This window comes from Ochotona princeps, chromosome 18 (genome assembly GCF_030435755.1).
Source record: "Ochotona princeps isolate mOchPri1 chromosome 18, mOchPri1.hap1, whole genome shotgun sequence".
NCBI classification, from domain to species: Eukaryota; Metazoa; Chordata; class Mammalia; order Lagomorpha; family Ochotonidae; genus Ochotona; species Ochotona princeps.
Window position 1 is genome coordinate 22,128,570 of NC_080849.1, and position 22,217 is coordinate 22,150,786.

Genomic DNA, 22,217 nt, shown 5'->3' on the forward strand with positions numbered 1-22,217 from the left:
TGGTATTTAAAGCCAGAAGTGGATTTAGATCACTTTGGGAACACGTGTAATTTCAAAAGTGACAGGAACTGAACTGCATCCCCGCCTCATATAGGAGAATATAGGGGAAAAGGGAAGAAAAGGGAAATTTGAAGCTTTTGGCCTACTTACCCTCCCTTGTGTGTGGACTCTCGCTACCCTAATCAGAGGTCCTCATGGGCATGTATCCTTGTCAACTATGTGCGCAAAAAAAAAAAAAGAAAAAAAAGTCAGATATACAGAGGGGAGGAGAGACAGAGAGAAAGATCTTTCATCCACTAGTTCATTCCCCAAGTGGCCACAACAGCTGGAACTTAGTTGATCCGAAGCCAGGAGCAAGGAGCTTCTTCAGGGTCTCCCACGTGGGTGCAGGGTCCCAAGGCTTTGGGCAGACCTTGACTGCTTTCCCAGGCTACAAGCACGGAGCTGGAAAGGAAATGGAGCAGTTGGGATATGAACTGGCACCCATATGGGATCCTGGTGTATGCAAGGTGAAGATTTAGCCATTAGGTTACTGCTCCGGAACCAAGTTAACTTTTTAAGAAATGATTTTTTTTGCTGAATGATATATCAAAATATATTCCTTGGTTCCCAAATTTTTGTACTTCTTTTAAAAAAGGATTTATTTGTTTATTTGGAAAGCAGAGTTATAGAGAGGAGAGAGAGAGAGGTCTTGCATTTGCTTTTTTACTAACCAAAAGGCCACATCCTCCAGGGCTGCACCAGGCTGAAGCTGGGAGCTAGTAGATTCAGTTATATTTCTCATGTGGTTACAGGGCCCAGGGGCTTCACTGTCTTCCCCTGGTTTCCCAGGAACGTTAGTAGGGAGCTGGATAGAAAGTGGAGCAGTGGGGCCTCAGGTGGTGCTCATAGGGACACTGGCACTGCGGGCAGCAGTTTCACCCAGTGTGCCATGGCCATGGCTATAAAGACGCTTAGTTTGGCTCCTAATTCCGGAGGCTCAGGGTTGAGGGGCTGCACCTGTGACGCCTGTCTGTTTTTGTCCTTGAGATTTTATTTATTCTAAAGGCAGGCAGGCAGGTAGGCAGAGGTTGTGGGGGTGAATGGGAGAAGGAGGAGATAGAGATCTTTATCCACTGTTTCACTCCCCAGTGGCTGCAATTCCAGGGGCTGGACAAGGCTGAAGCCAGGAGTCCAAAACTCCAACCGGTCTCTCTCAAGGCCTTGGCCCTTCTTTTGCTGCTTTCCCAGGAACATTAATATAGAGCTAGGACATGAACCTGTGTTCATATGGAATGCTGACTAGGCAGAAAGTCCTTAGTTTGCCATGCTCAGTAGCAGTCTCTGTGATGCCTGTTTTTGCTGACAGGGTCCTGGGGTAGCACAGGGTGTCCCATGGCAGGAGACAGAGCGCATGTGCAGCAGATAGGTGCGCACCCTCTGTGTGTGTGTGTAACCAACTGTCCTTACTCTTCTCCCTGTCTTGTTTTGTAGCCACCAGTGTAGCTCACGGGAGCTCCTCCCTGATGACCTAGCTAAACTTAATCCCCTCGGAAGTCCCCCCACCTCTATACCATGGTCAGGTTACGTTTCCCACCTCTTAATATCTTACAGTAGGAGTAAAATTTTTACTGTGTGAGCCTTGAAGGCAGGAGATGGGGGCACAGTGAGACCATAGCAAGCTGCTGCAGTTTCCGCCTAAGTAGCCTTCCATGCTGTGTCCTAGACATTCGTCAGTCTAAGTAATGGACGGTGAAGCAGTGCAGGGAACTTCAATCTAGGCCTCTTCCAGGCTTCAGCAGCTTTTCTATTATGGTCCTGCTTCTTCTTGCCCATTTAATTTGCTTATCTAGGTGGTTTTTTGTATTGTAGCTACTTACTGCTCATGAGTATTGATTTTGTTCTGCAGATTTTTATTCCAATCCTGTAGTTGATTTGCTGTTCACATTGTCCCAGTGTTTTCTGCTTTAGTTTTGAGTGGACCTGTTTTGCTTAATCTCTGGCCAGGTCGTGAAAATCTAATTGAGACTTTTCCTCTTTGGTTTTGAAACATAATTTACTGTCTGATTTTTCTGTAGGGATTGGAGCAGAGCATCTCCATTCTGAGTACACTCAAAATGTGATGATACAAAACAGGCAACATACGGCTCCTGAAGCAAAGTTCAGCTCCCTGTGTTAAATGCTAACATAGATTTTCACATGCAATTTAAGAACTGTGTATAAATTCTCATGCTGAGAGCACCACTTTTTGTTCTAAGTTATTTCATATTCTAAATCTTGTTTTCAGGAAAAGAAGAAATATGAAACCCTGCAGAAGGAGGAGTCTGAAACCTCCCTTCCAAAGCTCACCACAGAGCAGGGAGTCCCGTCTCTACCTCGTGAAGTCCTGGGAGAACACCTGAAGGAGTTAACCGAGTCCCCACTCCAGAGGGATGCTGGGAGACACAGCGAAAGTGACATGTTCGAAATACCACTCACCTCCTTGACTCTCAGCACTGAAGGGTCCCTGACATGTCACGTGGAACCTCCAGAGGAAGTGGAGGAGCATGGTGCTTGTGTCAGGGATGGTCTAAGCAAGCTGAAGGTCAACGCCCGAGATGAGGGAGAGCCTCCCAGGACCTCGACGGAAGTAGAGGAGAGTAGGTCGGTGCAACGTGCACCTTCGGAAGGCATGCTGCAGTCTGGTTTTTCTTGCTTTCAGCAGGAAATGGAGAATTCGCATGTCAGAGAAATGAAAGACAAATCCAGTCTAAGTGGTTCTGTAGAGGTGCTGCAGAACGTTAGCGTGCAGAGATCCTGTGAAGCCAAAGACATTTTCCAGCCAGCTCGAGTGAGGAAGCTGTACCCCCAGCTGCCTACCGTGGTGGCTGAAGTGCCATCTCTGGTAGCAGTGAAGCCCTTGCTCTGTAGTGAGCGACTGTACCCAGAGCTCCCGTCTCAGCCCGAGCTAGCACCGTTTACTAAAGAACAGCTGAGAATCTTGGAGCCTGGCTCTTGGCTGGAAAATGTTGAGTCATATATAGAAGAGTTTGACAGTATGGCTCATCAGGACAGGCATGAATTTTATGAGCTGCTTCTGAACTACTCACGATGTAGGAAGCAACTGCTGTTGGCCGAAGCTGAGCTTCTAACTCTGACGGCAGATTGCCAAAATGCTAAAAGTCGACTGTGGCACTTTAAGGAGGAGCAGATGTCTGTGCAGGTAATCTGACCAGCGTTCTCTCAGGTGGTCAGGGGAATTGCAGAGGGGCCGCCATCTCTGCTACCAGGGAGCTCTGGAGTGTGGGTGTCTACTCATGCTGACCCTGTCTTAGCCTTAGTTTAGGAATCACAGCACTAGGTGCCCACGGGGCCCAGCTGTAACCTGGAGAGAAGTGGAATAGCTGGGACTCAAAGTGGGCATTCTCATAAGATCTGGGTGAGCCAAGCCGTGACTGCAGCTGCTTCCTCCCCCTCCTCTGCCACCCAGCCTTGTTTTCTCTTAACTTGTGATCTATTTATGGTAGGCAGTGTTTCCTGGGCCCATGATCCTGTTTCCTGGTGGTGTTCTTCACATGGTGCATTGCTCCCCCACTTTACTTATAAGCTCTTTGAAGCTGGTCCCGAAGCCGCTGTATCATATAGCTGTTGTCTGAATACTTTAATTGCAAAGGGCAACTGGTTTTGTGTTTGGTTCTTATGTCCTCTGATAGGGTATCTGTGCAGACCAAGTGAAGGTGTATGGCTGTCATCGCTACCAGCGAGTAGAGATGAACGAAAGTGCCCTGGGCGACCTAAAGAAGCTTTTTGATGCCAAGTCTGAGCACCTCCACCAGACCCTGGCCCTTCATTCTTACACTTCTGTGCTGTCAAGGTTGCAAGTGGAGTCTTATCTCTACGCACTAATTAATAGTTCAGCTGTTCTGAGATCTTTGGCAATTCAACAAGAACGAGGTATGTGAGTAGTGGAGGACTCACTCATTGAGTCCTGGAATGAATCAAGAATTGATGGGTGCAGCATGGTTGATCTGACTGTGTACTAATTGTTATTGCAAGGTGCTACTTTGCCTCCATTTTGTCTCCCTCTCCCAGTATAGGCTAAAGACCTACTTTTTTTTAAGATTTATTTCTTTTTATTGGGAAGGCAGATATACAGAGAGGAGGAGAGACAGAGAGGAAGATCTTCTGTCTGTTGATTCATTCCCCAAGTGGCCACAATGGCTGGAGCTGAGCTGATCTGAAGCCAGGAGCCAGGAGTTTCTTCTGGGTCTCCCACGCGGGTGCAGGGTCCCAAAGCTTTGGGCCATCCTCGACTGCTTTCCCAGTCCACAAGCAGGAAGCTGGATGGGAAGTGGGACCGTTGGGATTAGAACTGGTGCTCATATGAGATCCTGATGCGTGTTCAAGGCAAGGACTTTAGCCGCTAGGCTACCGCACTGGGCCCTGAAGACCTACTTTAATGACATTTATTGGCAGCAGTGCTGGCCCTCCCCTCCCTGGCGCCCATCCTCTGCTTCCCTGGGATGTCAGAATGCTTGCTCTCCAGCAGTGCTGTCCCTTGCTGTCCTAGTTTATGTGCTTGTTACCAAGTTGAGTCCACATGATTTTTGTTTGTAAACCTAATCATCAGAACACTTTTCATCTTCTGTCACTGTTTATTTTCGATTGTCTAGTTTGTTAGGCTGTTCTGATACTCAACAGAGATCTGCAACATTTTGAAGTTTTCATCTTTTTTTGAGTTTTAAGAAATTAACTATTACTCCATATATATTAAGTATACTTATTGGATTATTTAATTTTTATCTTGGGGTGAGATGTTAGGATTCTTTAAATTAACCCCCAACTTCCTTGTTTTCTTAACTAATCAGAGTTAAAGGTGAGCCAGAGATCTGCTGATTTTCAGATAACAAAAAATTATGAAGTTAATTTTCCCTTTCATAGTGGTGATTCAGCTTATTATCTTTGGATTTTTAACTGAACTAAATATTGTAAGGCTAGTTTTTGGCTTCTTCTAATTGAAGACTCTAAACGTAGTTCTACCTAAAATACTATTTGTGTGGGACTCATTCAACCCGCTCTGAATTTATAGCTTCTAAGCCGACAGAAAGCATTGCCTCGGATCTGTGTCAGCTGAAGGAATGCATCAGTGTCTTATTCATGTTCACCAGGAGAGTCAGTGACGACTCCCAGTTCCACGATGATGTCCTTCTCTGGCTGCGGAAATTGGTAAGGAACACGAACGGACACAAGGCTCTTACTTTCCCTAGTAGTGGAAGAATTATCTTGTGTTTCAATCTATCTTTTCTTTGAATGCTTCTTCAGTTAATTGAATGAGCTGATTACTGAATTTTCTTCGATGATGACACATGATAGTGAGTTATTTACCTGGTGTCGTGTTGAGTACAAAGTGCTGGCCTTCAGTTTAGGAAGTAGTAGGGTTGTGGGAAGAATGCAACATTGGAGAGGATGTAAGTAGTTGATCTGAAAACTTCAGAGTTCATTCTTTTTATCCTCTTAGGGTTAATGTTGTAGTTAGTCACTCTTAAAAAAATCTTGTGAAGTGGGATGATAAACAAACTTAAGGTTGTAAAAAAGCACGTGGTACATTAGTGTGAATTGTGTGCACTAAACATAGTGAGTTGACTCAAGAAGTTGAAAATATAAAGTGTGAGAATCTCAAGAGCAATTGAAAAGCATAACTTGTTTAGTTGAGATCAGACATTAACTCACCATTTTTTAAATAGTTTTTTTTTTAAAAAGATTTATTTATTTTTTATTACAAAGTCAGATATACAGAGAAGAGGAGAAACAGAGAGGAAGATCTTCCGTCCAATGATTCACTCCTCAAGTGAGCTGCAACGGGCCGATGCACGCCGATCCGAAGCCAGGAACCTGGAACCTCTTCTGGGTCTCCCACGTGGGTGCAGGGTCCCAAACCTTTGGGCCGTCCTCGACTGCTTTCCCAGGCCACAAGCAGGGAGCTGGATGGGAAGTGGAGCTGCCGGGATTAGAACCGGCGCCCATATGGGATCCCGGGGCTTTCAAGGCGAGGACTTTAGCTGCTAGGCCACGCTGCCGGGCCCAAATAGTTGTTTTTTAAGAGAAAGAAGAAAAGCATCCAGATTTAGAAGAATTAGGAAAGATGTTAGCTGTGTTTACAGGGAGAGAGAAGTATTTGTTTATTGCTTGTATTTTTCAGTGAAGCAGCCTTCGGTACTTTTAAAAATTTACTTGAAAGCTGGATACACAGAAAGACACAAAGTGCTCCCATCTCCTGGTTCATTCCTGCTGACTCCCTGGTGCTTATTTCCTGGGCTTTCAGTCCATGTCTCCCATGGGGGCGGGGAAGGGACTCAGCCACTTGAGCTATTACTGCTGCGTCTCAAGGGTCTGCATTGGAAGGATATTGGGCACTTGGCTTTGAATGAAGGTGCTCCAGTTTGGGATGCTTGTATCCTAAGCAAAGTCTCAGCTGCAGCGCCAAACACCTATCCCTGGATGCTTTTCAAGGTTCATGCTAGTATTTTTTTTTTTTAAGATCTGTTTATTATTGGAAAGTCAGATTTACAGAGAAAAGGAGACAGAGAAAGATCTTCCATCTGCTGGTTCACTCCCCAAGTGGTTGCATAAGCCAGAGCTGAGCCAATCTGAAGCCAGGAGCCAGGAGTGTGGGTCTCCCATGAGGGTGCAAAGTTCCAAGGCCTTGACTGCTTTCCCAGGCCACAAGCAGGGAGCTGGTTGGGAAGTCGAGCAGTCGGGACACAAACCGGCACCCATATGGGGCCCTGGTGGTTGCAAGGCAAGGACTTCAGCCATTAGGCCACCACGCCAGACACCATGCTAGAGTTCTTAAATATAAGATGTTCGAGCATACTTAGATTTGGGATACTATAACAAGATAAGAGTAGATTAAACTTTTTGACCTCCATATTTTCATGTGTAGCCTGAAATAGTGAATTGTAATTTGCCAGAAAATTAAAAATTAGATTTCGAGAGAAACTACCTGTGATGTTTTAATCAAAATGCTCCAATGTCTGGTTAGCTCTTTGAAAGAGTGAGCATGTGCAAACGTTGAGTGACTGAAGCCTTCATGTGTCTTTTATGTCTAGGTGGCAGTGTTGCAAAGAGTCGGTGCTCCTGGAGATCACCTCTTCCTCCTCAACCATGTTCTGCGGTGCCCAGCTGGCGTCAGTAAATGGGCTGTCCCTTTCATCCAGGTGCGGTGACACGTGGCCTTCTGAGTCCCTTCTGCAGTTCTGAAGAAGTTGCTAATTAACGAATATTTGAAATAGAATCCCTAAAATAGATCCAACACCTGATGTGTAGAGTGGAAACTTCCTTGGGCCACCTTCCATTGATAAAATTGTGAAAGGCAAATGTTGAGTTGTTTAGTTCTGTCAAGTTCCTTGCGAGAAGGCTGTGCTGACCCACACTGCTTCCTGAATCAGTTCATCCCACACTGCAGCTGCATCCCCTCCAGCTTCCTTTACGTCGGCAGAGCCTGGATCTCCTGTGACTCTACTGTTAGCGTTTCTCCTCTCTGCTGCCTGCCTTTGTCACCCATAGCAGCCAGTCAGATGCACAGAAACCAACATGTGTGCCAGGTTCAGCTTCTGCACTTTAGTTCTTCTGACTCTTTTGAGGCAGGAGGCAGATTTTGTTTTTTTTTTTCTTTCCTTTGTGCTCAAGTGCTGATCCCTCCGTTCATCCCACCTTGTTATTTGCCTGTTAGACTCTTAGTGGACTGCTGAGTCATTGTTGCCAGACAACCCCTGCCCTGTGTCTCCCTCTTGTGGCTGGTTATAGACACTGGATTATTGTATTCTACAGTGTGCTTTTTTTCCCTTTTCTGATTCCAGATCAAAGTGTTGAATAACCCCTCAGGGGTCTTTCATTTCATGCAGTCCCTTGCCTTGCTGATGTCTCCTGTCAAGTAAGTATGGAAGAATTCTGTGAAGGAGGAATCAAAATACCTTTTTCTAGGGGAGGGTTGGCTGTTTAATCTCCCAGATCTAAAAAAAAAGAACTGCTAAGGGAAGTGTCAGCATTCTAGAATTTACTATTACAGATAATATTTGGGTTTAATATCCTTGGCCCCAGAATGACTGATTGCTCTGTACAAACCACCTTGTTTTGGATTTGCCCCTTTAGTCATTTGTACTATTGTGAAAGGTGCCACAAACAAAGCAGATGACCTCTTCCTTAGAGGAAGAGATTTAATGCGAGAGGGGCACAGCACAAGGAGATTTGGGTACTGAACTGACAGAACGGAGAAGTGAATAGAGCTCAGTGAAGTGGCTACTGAGCGCTTCATGCTGCGTGAGCTGAGTTTTGAGAATGGGTTGGCGTTCCTGTCGAGGGAAGGGCAAAGGAAGCAGGGAAGTACAAACAGTGGGAGCAGAAGTCCCAGCGTGGCCAGGATTTCTCTGCAGAGGACAGGACCCTGCTTGGCTGGAGTGAAGACATGTACAGTGCCTGTAACTGAGGTTGCTTGGGTTATTTCAGTCCTTGAAATAAGGTAGAAGAAGAATCTAGTTTGATATGATATGGCCTTTGCAGGAGTGGAGGGTTTTTGAGCAGGGGTAAAAGTTGTAAGTAAGCAAGATTAGGATGGACTCAAGGCAGGCTGAGCTGCAAGGGGGCAGAGACCTGGCTGTTGTGGCACTGGAATGTTCTGAGCATCAAGAGGCCGCATGTTACATGGTGAGAAGAAGGCAGGATCAGTGCGTAGGTGAGCCTAAAGAGTTACTGCTATGTCTGTCTACCTCAGCGCTTGGATGGGGGAATTGGTAGTAAGAAAGAGGGGGAACCTAAAGGTCATCTTTCCAAGAAAGGTTATAGTAGCTGATTACATAGAAAATGTGGAGGAGTGGGTCAGATATTATCCTGTGTTGAATCCAAGTGACAGAGGGTATTGGCAGTCTTAACTGAGAAAAGATATAAAAGAGAGCTGTTTTATAAGAAGGGAAATTTGAGGTCATTGACACATTTAAGTGGACGCATACAAGTGACACATGCCAGAGATATCTGAGGTCCAGGGTTGGAATTCATGTGGGCAGAAGGACAGCACTGGCGCTACCAAGCTAAAGGTTATGGAAGAAAGTTTCTGGTTAAAGGTAGGAGTGGTTGGGTTTTCAGGGTCGGGGAAGGAGGAAGGACCTGAGAGAAGAGACTAGCTGGGTTCTGCCTGCCTCTCGGATGTAGCCCACACGGGGCAGCCTGGCTGGCTCGAGTTCTCCCTGCCTCCTCTTCCTTATGGTCCGGATGCAGGGCTGCACCTTCGTGTGGCACGTATGATTTGCCTTATCAGGATTTCTGCGTTTCTGAGAACTTTCTGGCCCTACACAAGTTTCTGCATTAGCTGTGTTATCATCCTTTTTTATTTGGTGAGGGCCATTTCCTGAAGTTGTCTCCCTGGTCACCGTTTGTCATCGTGATTTGAGTTCGGGTTCAGCAACAGTCCCTGTGCACAGAGGGCCACTGAGCGTCAGCAGCTGTGTGAGTCTAACCATTCCCCTGAAGGAACACGGCTCTACTAACTTAGGGTGCTTGAGGTCTCCCATTGAAGTGAGTGAGGTTTTGGTACTTTGGTTTCCAGTCAGTTCTTATGGCTTGTTCACTGATTGGAAGCGTACTGATTGGAAGCGTGTGAGGACTGAGGGCAGGAAGAGGAGCAGAGTGCACCCGGGGCTGGCTGTTGACATGAGTGCCTCTGTTCCTTAGAAATCGAGCAGAGTTTATGTGCCACATGAAGCCCAACGAGCAGAAGCCGTCCTCCTCGGGGCCTGCGTCTGGGACCTGGACGCTCGTAGATGAGGGAGGAGAAGAGGTAACGGTCGTGTCTGTCACATCTGTGTTACTGGGACATGTAGAGTTGTGTGCCTTGCTGAAGAGTCCAGCATCATAATCAGTACTTGTGTAGTGTGCGATGATCAAATCAGGGGAAAATAACTTGTATCTCCTCCTCTTCCCCCCTATCTTTGCACTGGGGACTATCAAACACTTTTCCTTTGGTTGTTCTGGAATGAGTAGTTCATCGATGTGGCTGTGGTTAGTTACCCTGCTCTGTTAAGCGCCTTAGTGCCACTTCCCTGCTGTGTGTGGCTGTGACCATTTTCCTCCCTGTCTGCCTTTACTCCTATACTTCCTAGCTGCTGGTGACCTCTGTTACTCTGTGATTTTATGAGCTCTACTTTAATCATTTTTGAAATGCTCTTATGTGTCAGCTATTATTTTAAACATTTTCTACAGATGATCTCATTTAATTCTCTTCCTCGTTTCTTTTATCTATTTATTTTTATTGAAAAGTCAGATTTACAGAGAGGAGAGATAGAACGATCTTCCATCCACTGGTTCTCTCTCAAGTGGCCACAGTGGCTGGAGCTGAGCCGATCCGAAGCCAGCAGCCAGGAGCCTCTTCCAGGTCTCCCACATGGGTGCAGGGTCCCAAGGCTTTTGGGCCTTGACTGCCCTCCTAGGCCACAAGCAGGGAGCTGGAAGAGAAGTGGAGTAGCCGGGATATGAACTGGTGCCCATATGGGATCCTGGTGCATGCAAAGCAAGGACCTTGGCCACTAGGCTACCATTTAAAGATAGGGAAAATAGGGTGTTTGAAGTGAAGTAATTTGTCCTGAATCTCTTGGTCATTAAGTGCTGTGTCTTAGAGCCACTATGCTACATCCTAGGATATCCTTTTGTTCAGATCAGTGTGAAACCTGGAAATGAAATACAGCAATATTATGTAAAAATTATCTAAAAAATTTTCATTTTAACTTTTAAAAATTATTACTTCATTTTATTTGAAAGCTAAACAGAGACAGAAAAATGGAGAGAAATCCTTTTATTCCACTGGTTCACTTCCTAAATAGAGACAACCAGCAGGACTGGAGCAGGCTGAAGCCAGCTGCCCAGATGTGGTCAGTCCTCCAGGATTGGGCCAGGCTGAAGCCAGCAGCCCAGATGTGGTCAGTCCCCCAGGACTGGGCCAGGCTGAAGCCAGCAGCCCAGATGTGGTCAGTCCCCCAGGACTGGGCCAGGCTGAAGCCAGCAGCCCAGATGTGGTCAGTCCCCCAGGACTGGAGCAGGCTGAAGCCAGCCGCCCAGATGTGGTCAGTCCTCCAGGACTGGGCCAGGCTGAAGCCAGCAGCCCAGATGTGGTCAGTTCTCCCTCATGTGGCAGGGGCCCAATAGTTGCTCTTGCTTTGAAATGGTCTCAGAGCTATGGAAAATCACCCTGGCCCTTTATATTGTTGTTTCCTTTATTTTTATTCTGATTTCTGGCAAATATCTTTTAAGAAAAAGATAGGATCCTGTGGCCTCTGGGCTGTGTACTCCTAGGTCATGACTTTGGCGTGCTGTGGGTCTGGTCCACCTAGGACCCCCGTGTCAGGCCCATGGCCTGCCTCTCCCTGATAGGCAAAGCTTTATTGTAAGGCCAGAGGATTGTGCTTGGCTGCTTTAGATAAGAATGTCAGCAAAGTTAGGAACTTGCTGTAAAAATCGGCCTGACGTATAGGCTGAACTGCCTCAAGCCAGTCAGTTTTTTTTTTTTTTTAAGATTAGTGTCATCTGACCTACTGAGAGCCAAACATAGCTTCTGGAGAGGATCAAGAGAAGAGGTTGGTAAACATGGCGTGAAGTGTTGCAGCCTTAAGCTTTAGAAAGCAAAAGGCTATACTTAAACCATATATTTTTTTTAATTTATTTTATTTTTTATTGGACAGGCAGATATACAAAGAGAAGGAGAGACAGAGAAAGATCTTCCATCTGCTGTTGTGCGCCCCAGGTGGCCACAATGGCCAGAGCTGAGGTGATCTGAAGCTAGGAGCCAGGAGCTTCTTTAGGGTGTCCTATGCAGGTGCAGGGTCCCGAGGCTTGGGGCGCCCCTGCTGCTTTCCCGGGCCAGAAGCAAGGGGCTGGATGGGAAGTGGAGCATATGGGACGCCAGCTGGCACCCAAATGGGATCCCAGTGCATGCATGATGAGGACTTTAGCCACTAGGCTATCATGCTGGGCCCACCTTTTTACTTTATGAAGTATTTGAGGTCTTTGTTTCACTGGAGTAAGAAGGATTTTGTTTTGTAAATGCCAAGTTCCACCTGGAACAGCTCCAGCCCAGGCCTCCTCCCTGCTGAGCTGGGAAACTGTCCTGGCTCCTGTGTCTCTGGTCTTGGGCCTCTTTGAGGGGCCCTAGCTAGCTGATCTGTGGGGTTCAGCTTCAGCCCCTCCCTGCTGGGCGGGGCAAACACCGTATCCCGGCTTGTGGCTCCTGCAGGCCTCCCAGCCCGTGCACTGTTGCTGTAGCTCCACGTCCCCTCCCTGCTGGGCCAGGAACCATCCCAGGCTGTGTGGCTCTGGCCTTGGGCCCGCTCACAGCATGGCTCAGGACTCCCAGGCCCTCCCCATGAAAGGGCAGAAAAATGGGTGAGGAGGGGAGGGAGGGAGCATCTGCTGGTTTGTGAGGTAACTTTAGTGCAGTGCATCAGGCAAAAGCAGCTCAGATTGCCCCTGTGCATTCTCTGCGTTCCTGCTGTTGTTTTTATCCCGCTTCCAGCAGTGTTAATTGACAACAGAACTTAAGTTATTTGCAGCAATTGCTAATCACTGCTTTATCGGTCTGCTGATTACTACGGTAGACCTTGATTTTGGGAGAAGAGAATTGAAGCTAAAATAAGTTGGGACTATAATTAGTGGCTCTTTATTTGATGTTGTCAGAGTTAGAGCATTATTTTTTTCTGTCTTCTTTTAGATGAGAATTTTTTTTTTGGATGGGAAGTGGGGCTGCCGGGATATGAACCAGCACCCATGTGGTATCCTGGCATGTGTAAGGTGAGAACTTTAGCCAGTAGGCTACTGCACCAGGTCTGAAATGAATAAATCTTAAAAAAAAAAAAAGATGCCTGTGGTGTACATTGCGCATGTCTGAGTTCATCCCCTGCTGTAGCTCCTGCCTCTAGTTTGTTGTAGCCTCTGGGAGGCAGTGTTGATGACTCAGGTGATTAGGTTCCTGCCATGCGTGTGGGATCTTGGATTGAGTTCCTGGCGCCCAGCTTTGGCCCTTGCTCAGCCCTGGCCCATTGTGAGCAAGTGGGGCGTGAGCCAGAGAATGGGGGCTCTTTCTGTCTCTCAGATGAACACAATTTTTTAAAAAAGTGTGTGTGTTCTCTTTAGGAACTTAGAAGCTATCTGTGAACTTTAGACTATAAATTTCTGTCCTGGTAAAAAGATTTATAAAAATTCATAAAAAGGCCCTGGTGTGGTAGCCTAGTGGCTAAAGTCCTTGCCTGACACACCCGGGATCCATATGGGCACTGGTTCATGTCCCAGCTCCTCCACTTTGCTTCTAGCTTCCTGCTTGTAGTCTGGGAAAGCAGTCGAGGATGGCCCAAGGCCTTGGGACCCTGCACCCATGTGGGAGACCTGAAAGAAGCTCCTGACTCCTGGCTTCAGATTGGCTCAGCTGTGGCTGTTGCGGCCACTTGGGGAGCGAACCAGTGAATGGAAGATCTTTCTCTCTGTCTCTCTTCTCTGTAAATCAGCCTTTCTAATAAAAATAAGTAAATCTTTAAAAAATTGATGAAAAATGCCATATATGCTACACATGTGAGACTTGTGATAATGTAGCCCCTGTAACCCGAGGCAGCTCATCAATGCAGCTAACATGACTTTGGCTTTTTCCGCCTTAGGATGAGGACCCTGACACCAGTTGGAGCCTTCTTAATGAAGATGACTTGGTTGTTCTTTTATCACAGTTTCCATTTCATGAGCTGTTTCAACATCTTCTTGGGTTTAAAGCAGAAGGTAGGCTAATTTCTTTGGTCCTGAATAGCATGTGGCAATAGCCCATTGCTAAACACAGGCTGTATCAGGTCTACTTATGTTGGCTGAGTGTTTGTTGAGTGCACTGACTTTAGTCTTCCTTTCTCTCAAGCTGGAAATTTCCCTCTTTGTGCTTGAGAGAAGGCTGACTGGCTTCCATGTTGCCCAGCTGGAAGAAGTTGTTCATTCTGTGGCTTGTCTCAAGTTATCATTTTTTTCATTCCATGTAGGTAGAAGAGCTAGAGTAATAAAATTGTTGAACTTTCACCATCTGTTCCTCCTTTATATCTGTGTTTTTCGTAATAATTTTCCCCCTTTTCTTTGGTTAATGTCTAGATGATTATTTGCCTGAAATAACGAGACCTCAAGAAATGATGAAAATTTTTGCCTTTGCCAACTCATTAGTGGAACTTCTGGCAGTGGGGTTAGAAACCTTCAATAGGGCACGCTACAGGCAGTTTGTGAAGCGCATCGGCTATCTGATCAGGTAACACGCCCTTGCTCCTCTGTGTCTGCTTTCACTGTGGTCTGGTGCAGGCATTGCATGCTGGGCATGACGGGAACTTGTAGTCTTCTGATCTTCTCATAAAAGGCGGAAATTGTTTTTTTTCTATAGTCTTATATAAATGTGGCTGTTCAAAGTGTTTGGGTAATTAAATCAGATTTAACTGGCTTGCCAGGTACTTTCTTGGAGTCAGGATCCCTCGAGCTACTGTTGGGTTGAAGTGTGGCCTGCAGGACTGCAGGACTCTCTGCTCTGTCCTCTGTCTTCTCTGGCTCTTGCCTTGGAATAGTCACATAGCCATGGGAAGGTGTCACTGGCTCTTTATGGTATTATTTCCTTTATTTTTATTCTGATTTCTGGCAAATATTAAAAAAATCAAAAGACTCATCACTGGTCACTTATTTGAAATGAGATGATATTATTTGAGCGAAAAGTGGGTTTGTTTTAAAGATCAGGTTAGTACATTTTGTTTTTTTTTTTTTGAAGATTTATTTATTTTATTACAAAGTCAGATGTACAGAGAGGAGGAGAGACAGAGAGGAAGATCTTCCGTCCGATGATTCACTCCCCAAGTAAGCCACAATGGCCAGTGCTGCGCCGATCCGAAGCCGGGAACCTGGAACCTCCTCCGGGTCTCCCACGTGGGTGCAGGGTCCCACTGCTTTGGGCCGTCCTCGACTGCTTTCCCAGTCCACAAGCAGGGAGCTGGATGGGAAGTGGAGCTGCCGGGATTAGAACCGGCGCCCATATGGGATCCCGGGGCTTTCAAGGCGAGGACTTTAGCCGCTGGGCCATGCCGCCGGGCCCGGGTGTTAATTCTTGCAACCTCTTTCTCTGAAAAAAACTCCATAAAAGCAGAATTTGTCTCTTTTCTTCCACAAAAATGTTGGCTTTAATTAACCAGTCAGTGTATGTTCATGAAGTCAGCACATGATCCCAGGATGCCCTCAATGACTGGGAAGTCCAAGTGTGTATCCTTTTGCACGAGTGAAGCCTTTCTCCAGGATCCAGCCTGCTTACCACCTGCAGCGTGTCCGCAGCAGCTCCTGCCCGGGTGGTTCTCACCAATTGCCGCTGTGGACTGCTGGCTTTTCCTCCCACTCTTTTAGCTTGCCTAGTCTTCCTTCCATACCCAGGTGTACTCTCAGAGTGCCCAGCACTCCCCGTCAGCTCATGCTGCTGTTGTGTGCCCCTACCCATTTCCCTGGGAGTAGAAGTTCTAGTCCTGGTGGGCTGGCAGCACCCACCACATTGTGGTTCCTGCCACTTTGCTGATTTTGTTTCCAGGCTGTCTCGGTAAGTCTGCTTTAGCACACTGGTTGCCCTGCTATTCCTCAGACATACCTGTCCCTGCTGGAGCCCTCCCCTGGGCACTCGCAGAGAGTCCAGTGCCTCATTCCTCACTCTACCAGTCTTGATTCACAGGTCCCTCGTCAGTGAGACCTGTCCTGCTCTCAGCCAACACCTTGCTGCCTGGAGCCCCAGACATACTTTGGCCCCTTCACTACTTGATTTTGCTGTGCGTCATTTACAGCCATGTAACAAACACTGTGTTTTACTTTGTTAATTGTCTACTAAATCTAAGTTCTTTGTGGGCAGAATTGAAAAATTTACATTGCCTTCAGTTTGGAAAGAGTAGGTACATAGTAAATCTGTGTGGAATAAGTTCATTCTTCTGGTGTAATACAAAGGTGCTGCTATCGCATGAGTTAGTGAGAAACGCCCTGTTGTCTGTGCCCAGGATGACCCTTGGCTATGTGAGTGACCACTGGGCACAGTTCGTGAGCTACAGTGATGCTTCAAGATCGCCTCTGCAGCCCTACTCCATGGAGAAGCTACAAGTTGAATTTGATGAGCTCTTTTTGAGGGCTGTCCTACATGTGCTGAAAGCTAAAAGGTGAGAAATAGGAGGATAACTGGTAAGAGTGAACTCCCTTCCTGGTAAGAAAGGTATTGACTAAGTCAATTTCTGTGTCTTAGTATAAGTTACGTATTTCTGATGGGCAAGTCATTGGGCCCCAGTTTCTCCTTGCATAGTATGTTAAGTCTCTCTTTTCAACTTCTTTTTTTTAATATGTTTTTATTTTGAATTTTTACAATTTCGTATAGGCTGGGATTCCCCCGAAACTCCAACCTCCCATCAGATTTTTCCCATTTTGTTACAATAGTGTAGTCTTTCATAAGGAATCATAATTCTGTCAGTCTCTTGTGTACCCCAACATTGTTGGTACAGACAATGTCAGACAATCCAGCATCCCACTGTGTACACATGTCTGACAGTTTCATTGGGAATCCATCTTTCGTCTGGAAGCAAGGGTGCCTGTTGCATTGTACCCCAGCATCTGGATATGGCAGACCCCAGTACTCCATCACTATACATTTTCATAATTGAGAAGCCATAAAACAAGGTCAGCAAGTGGTATGAGTTAGAACAACATTCACCACCAGCACCACCACCACCACCACATCCTCATTAAATTCCAGCACCATGAAAAAACACACCACTGAGTAACCAGCACCTGGGTGACTAAAAGGAAACACTGAAGTCTCTTGGGAAAAATGATGCCACTGTGTAATCCATGAGCCAGCAATGAATTCAACAAGATAAAAGAAATTATTTGGAATAAATAAAACTGAAATTAAAAAAAAAAAATCCAAAAAACATGGGATACAGCCAAAACAAACAAACAAGCAAACAAATAAAAAACATTATGGATCGGATTATTGAAGTTACACTTCCCATGCTGGTTTCCTTATATAAGAGAGAACATATGGTATTCTTTTGTGATTGACTCATTTCACTGAACAATAGCAAAGATATGGAAACAATATAGATGTGCGTCCAAAGAGTGATTAAAGAAACTGGTACATCTACTCCATGGAATATTATTCAGCTATTAAGAAGAATGAAATTATAGTATTTACAACTAGGTGCTCGCAACTAGAGACCACATAAAGTTTTAGAATGTTGGGAGCTATTGTTCTTGAGTAAACTTATTTTAGAAAATAAATGTTATGAATATCAGTTATTTAAAGACACAAGATTTAAACTAAATTTAGGTTAAGCTATCCCCTTAACCTAAAACTAAACCAAACCAAACCAAAGCAAAAGATAAACAAGAAATCTAAGCCAGACATATTGTGTGTTTGCTGTGTGGGGAATTCCTTAGTTCAGGATATCAGTGTGAGGTGTCATTTGGTGATGCTCCTTTGAAAGTCCCCATAATTTCTTTTTAATGTTTTGATATCGATTATGAAGCAGCATCAGGTCTTCATGTGAAGTGCCAGGTAATTAAAACTGGTGGCCTACTTTACAAAAGTTTCTTCACTTGTTCAAGAATTGATCTGTTTTTCCAATAGGAGTTTGGGCTACCAGTTTTTTTTTTTTAATAGGCTCATAGGTGTGAATTGGGTATACACTAATTTTTTTCTTAATAAATTTGGTTTTGTAACTGATCAATTTATATTTGTGCTCCAAATAGAGTTTTTAATGACTTCAACAAACAGTCATTGAATACAAACTTTTTGAAGATGCTGATTTTGAGTAAAAGAATGAAAATACAGGCTCTAGCTACAAATTGGTTAATGGACAAGAACCCCTTTTGCTCTGCCATTGGAGGTAGACTGGCTAGAAGGTGTGTGTAAATTACAGTACTGTGAGGTTTTTCTCACAGTGGGATTTGCTTCTCACACCTTCCTGTGCCTTAGGAGCCTCATGTGTAAATTTATGATAACATCAATCATTTTTGTCCCAAATTTAGTGAGTGTTTAGTAAGTCTTTAATGGAGCATTGTAATCTGAAACTCCACTCTCGCCATACATGTGAAACTTTTTGAATGCCAACGTGATGATGCCACCTGAGCCAATGTAGTGAATCAGAGTCAGAACGTAGGCACACTAAAAATATTGCATAAACTTGTCTCCAAGTGCCTTGTACGTGCCGGAATCCCACATGGGCACTGGTTTAGTCCCATTGGCCCCACTTTCCATCCAGCTCCCTGCTTGTGGACTGGGAAAGCAGTTGGGACCCTGCACCCATTTGGGAGACATAGAAGAGGCTCCTGGATTGGTTTAGCTTCAGCCGTTGCGACAGCTTAGGGAGTGAGTCAGCGGGTGGAAGATATTCCTCTCTGTCTCTCCTCCTCTCTTTATATCTGACTTTCTAATTTAAAAAATTGTCTTCAAGCTATGTATATCAGGTGCCTGTGAAACAAGTATATTTTCTGTTTAGATTTGGATTCAATTCCTGCAACAATGTCTTATACATACAAGCAAATTTTACAAAATCTGAAAAAAAAAATCCAGGTGTAAAGCAATTCTGGTCCCAGGTGCATAGGACAGAGCACAGCTGAGTGCTTCTTGAGTATGTGCTGATACTGCTGTTTTTGAGGTGTTACTCATGCAAGTGTGGAGAGATAGTGTGGTCATATGATATAAGGGTGTATTTTTCCTGTGTGGTGAATCTGATGAATATATAACATTATTCCTGTTGTTTTTAAAACATACAGACTTGGCATTTGGCTGTTCATGTCTGAGATGCCCTTCGGGACGCTGTCGGCCCACATGCTCTGGAAGCTCTTCTACCTCATGCACCAGGTGGAGGAGAGCGGGACCCTGCAGCAGGTGTGCTCCAGCCTGCAGGCGGCTGAGTGCAAGAGGCGGCTCCAAGGTACGCGGAGGTGCCAGCGTCTGCTCACTCTGTGTGCTTCTCTCTCTGCTTTGCTCTTCTGCTGTAGGAGGGATGAGAGAAGAGGTTACTGAGTATACTGAGCTGTTGTGATTTTGAAATTAACAAGAGATAGTACTTTGTTGTTAGATAGTGAATCTGAGACCCAGATTCTGTTAGTGTGTCAATAAACACCATATCCTGACTTTTAAAAAATCACTTTTTTTTTTTAAAGATTTATTTATTTTTATTACAAAGTCAGATACACAGAGAGGAGGAGAAACAGAGAGGAAGATCTTCTTTCCAATGATTCACTCCTCAAGTGAGCTGCAACGGGCCGGTGCGCGCCGATCCGAAGCCGGGAACCTGGAACCTCCTCCGGGTCTCCCACGCGGGTGCAGGGTCCCAAGGCTTTGGGCCGTCCTCGACTGCTTTCCCAGGCCACAAACAGGGAGCTGGATGGGAAGTGGAGCTGCCGGGATTAGAACCATATGGGATCCCGGTGCGTTCAAGGCGAGGACTTTAGCCGCTAGGCCACGCCGCCGGGCCCAAAAGCACTTTTTTTGCATGTGGATGTGATTGTAGTTTACATTCAGGTTAATAGGTATGTATTAATCATCCGGAAAATTTTCAGACTTTGTGCTCAGTTGTTCCTGCAGTGTTTTTGTTGCTGTTTTTTTTCTTTTTTTGTATTGTTTTGTTTTCTAGTTACTAATTTTATGAGCTAGGAAAAAATGTAGACAAGTATACTTAAAATAGTTTTGGTGAAGACCTGCTATATTTTAGTATCATACCATCTCTAAACTTTAAGATATTTATTTTAAGTGTAATGTTAAAAATGAAAAAAAAATCAGACTATGTAATTGAATTAATAATTTTTATTAGTTACCCTGAACATTAGAAAAGTAAGATCTGGCCGAAAATATACCAAAATACTAACAGGTTAAAAATTAATAAAAGCTAATTCTGTTTTCCACATTTTTCAATGCCTGTATCAACATTAGAAATCTTTTTGTAAAATAGTTTCTGCATCTGCTCATGATCTCCTGTATTTTTTTCTTTCTCTAGTTTATGTCTTTCTAACTTTGTTCTCTTCCAACTACCCTTCCCTCTGTTTTGGTTCTGAATAAATCTACTTTTGTCTGTCCTTTTTTCTTGTCTACTTAGTGGTAGCTCTGGACTCCTTCATGTCATTTTGTATCATAAAATGCTTCTCCCTCTGCTGGCGCTTACATTGCAGAATTCTCAGTAGGTCCTGGGTTGCAAGTGAGTGAGCACAGTTGTAAAGCTGGCATCCGCCAGCTTTGCTCTGGTGCTGAGGGTAAAGTAATAACTGCTGACAAGAGCTGTCTCCTTTAGAAGTGCCTGGGCTGGTTCTGTCTTGGGTGGTCTGCCCTCACTGGTGCTGGGCTCGGCCAGGCAGCACGTGAAGTGCTTTTGCAGATGTGGCAGCAGAGCGGCTCAGCTCTAATGGACGTGATTCCAGGGTGTGAAGGGGCAGTCCTGGCATTGTCTGCAGGAACCTGGAGTCTGCTGTTGTCCATTCTCTCCTGCATTCCAGGCTCGCGCGGACTTCTGGCTTTGTTACCCGTGCATGAGCGACTGTGCCTTAGATTCTCTTCTCCATTGAGGGGCCTTTGCAAAACGTAGTCCTCTTGCTGCTTAGCTGGTTTTTCAGCTACTTCATTTCTCAAACACCCAATTTTGTGAGGAGACTTGATTTTACTGTATGAGGCAATGAAACTTTCTGTGTAGCTTTCCTGACATGTTTTAATGTCTGGTAGATACAAGGTTCTTAGTCTTTGTAGCCAAATCTTACTTACTCGTGGTAAAGGGGATATGGTGAGCCTCAAGTCACAGTTTTCAAATAATAAATTTAAAGTTAGATTTTCTAGCTAGCCAACTTCTCGGCAGTGATTGCTAAAAACTGGCTTCTTTTTGTTAATATTTGTTTCTAGTATGATCAACATTCTGGGTACTTACGTAAAATTGAATATAATTGTATAAATATGCCTATCTTGTTTGTCCTTAATGTTTTAAAAGCTAGTTAGAAAGTTATTTGTCTTTTCTAATTTTTAGAAATTTTATTTACTTCTTTAAAACATTAGTCCTCTACTTTGATTGTACCTTAAAATACTCTTGCTCTAGGTAGTAATTTCCACTACAAATACAATTTGGGATGGGAAATGAAAATTAGCACATGCCCCTATGGAGACATTTCAGAAATACAAGAATTTTCATAAATGGCCTTGATTTCTCAGATGTGCAAACATGGTGAGGGTTGTTTGCTTGTTTCCTTCTGACTGAAAAGCCTCATTAGGGAATTACGGATTCTTAAATTGACTTCTTCCTTCTTCCCTCTTTAGAATTTTGTCTTTGCAACATCTGGTTTTCCTTGTGTGTCACGTTTTGCTGAGTTGCTTGTCAATACTGCCTCCTTGTAATAAAATGTAATAGTGGCCACATGGCACCCTTTGAGAAATGGACAGAACATTTTACGTACTCACTGTCACATTCAGCAGTATTTCAGTCAGGGCTATAACTCACTTCTTACCGCAGCTTTTCATTCATGACCTTTTTTGGAATGCCACGTTTGAGCCAAGGAGTGTATAGTCTTAGCAGTTTCTTGAATAGGGCCGTCATTCATTAGTCCAGCAATTGCGATCTTAATTCAAGGGTGCCTTTGCATGGCTCATCTAGTGCCAACAATGGTAGTTTGAAATTAACCAAGGACTTCTCCAGTGGCATATCGTTTACTTTTCCTACAGATGAGGAAACAGGTATAGAGATGATAATCTTTGTCTCCCCGAGACTGCATTCTAGCTAGAATTTGTTGGAATTTCGTCTGGTTAGCCATCTTCCTCATACTTGTAGAATTCTGTTCTGGAACAAAGAAAGATCTCTTATGGCTTGTAATATTTATCTCTGGAAAAGTAATTGAGTCATGTTGCTTTATCCTTTCTTCATTTTAATTTTCTTGCTATAAACTTACAGACCCAGAACACTTTGTGAACTTTGAGAAGTGTCTTTCTTCCATGAACAGTTCAGAAGAGATCTGCCTTCTGACGACCTTTGCTCAGATGGCTCAGGCCAAAAGAACCAACGTGGACGAAGACTTTGTAAAAATGATTGCTCTGGAGATATATGAGGTCAGAATGTGAAGTTTCATAAATCAGCTAAAAATTTCTTTTGAGTTTTCCACCCATTGATTCTTTTGGGATTATTGAAAAATCCGATTTATTGAATGACCGTGTACACTCAGGGACAGGA

The 22,217-nt window shown here is 44.7% G+C and overlaps 1 protein-coding gene across 2 annotated transcripts in view; it reads left to right on the top strand.

The window, feature by feature from the left end:
- Positions 1-22,217, top strand: part of EPG5 (ectopic P-granules 5 autophagy tethering factor) — a 91,703-nt gene that overhangs the window by 3,488 nt on the left and 65,998 nt on the right. For both annotated transcript variants that reach the window (XM_058677150.1, XM_058677151.1), the window contains exons 2-12: positions 2,267-3,181; positions 3,672-3,912; positions 5,048-5,184; positions 7,068-7,175; positions 7,818-7,891; positions 9,682-9,787; positions 13,644-13,758; positions 14,113-14,263; positions 16,023-16,178; positions 18,790-18,950; positions 21,942-22,096. In XM_058677150.1, coding sequence (XP_058533133.1) covers positions 2,267-3,181; positions 3,672-3,912; positions 5,048-5,184; positions 7,068-7,175; positions 7,818-7,891; positions 9,682-9,787; positions 13,644-13,758; positions 14,113-14,263; positions 16,023-16,178; positions 18,790-18,950; positions 21,942-22,096 — 2,319 coding nt within the window. The remainder of the gene's footprint in view (positions 1-2,266; positions 3,182-3,671; positions 3,913-5,047; positions 5,185-7,067; positions 7,176-7,817; positions 7,892-9,681; positions 9,788-13,643; positions 13,759-14,112; positions 14,264-16,022; positions 16,179-18,789; positions 18,951-21,941; positions 22,097-22,217) is intronic.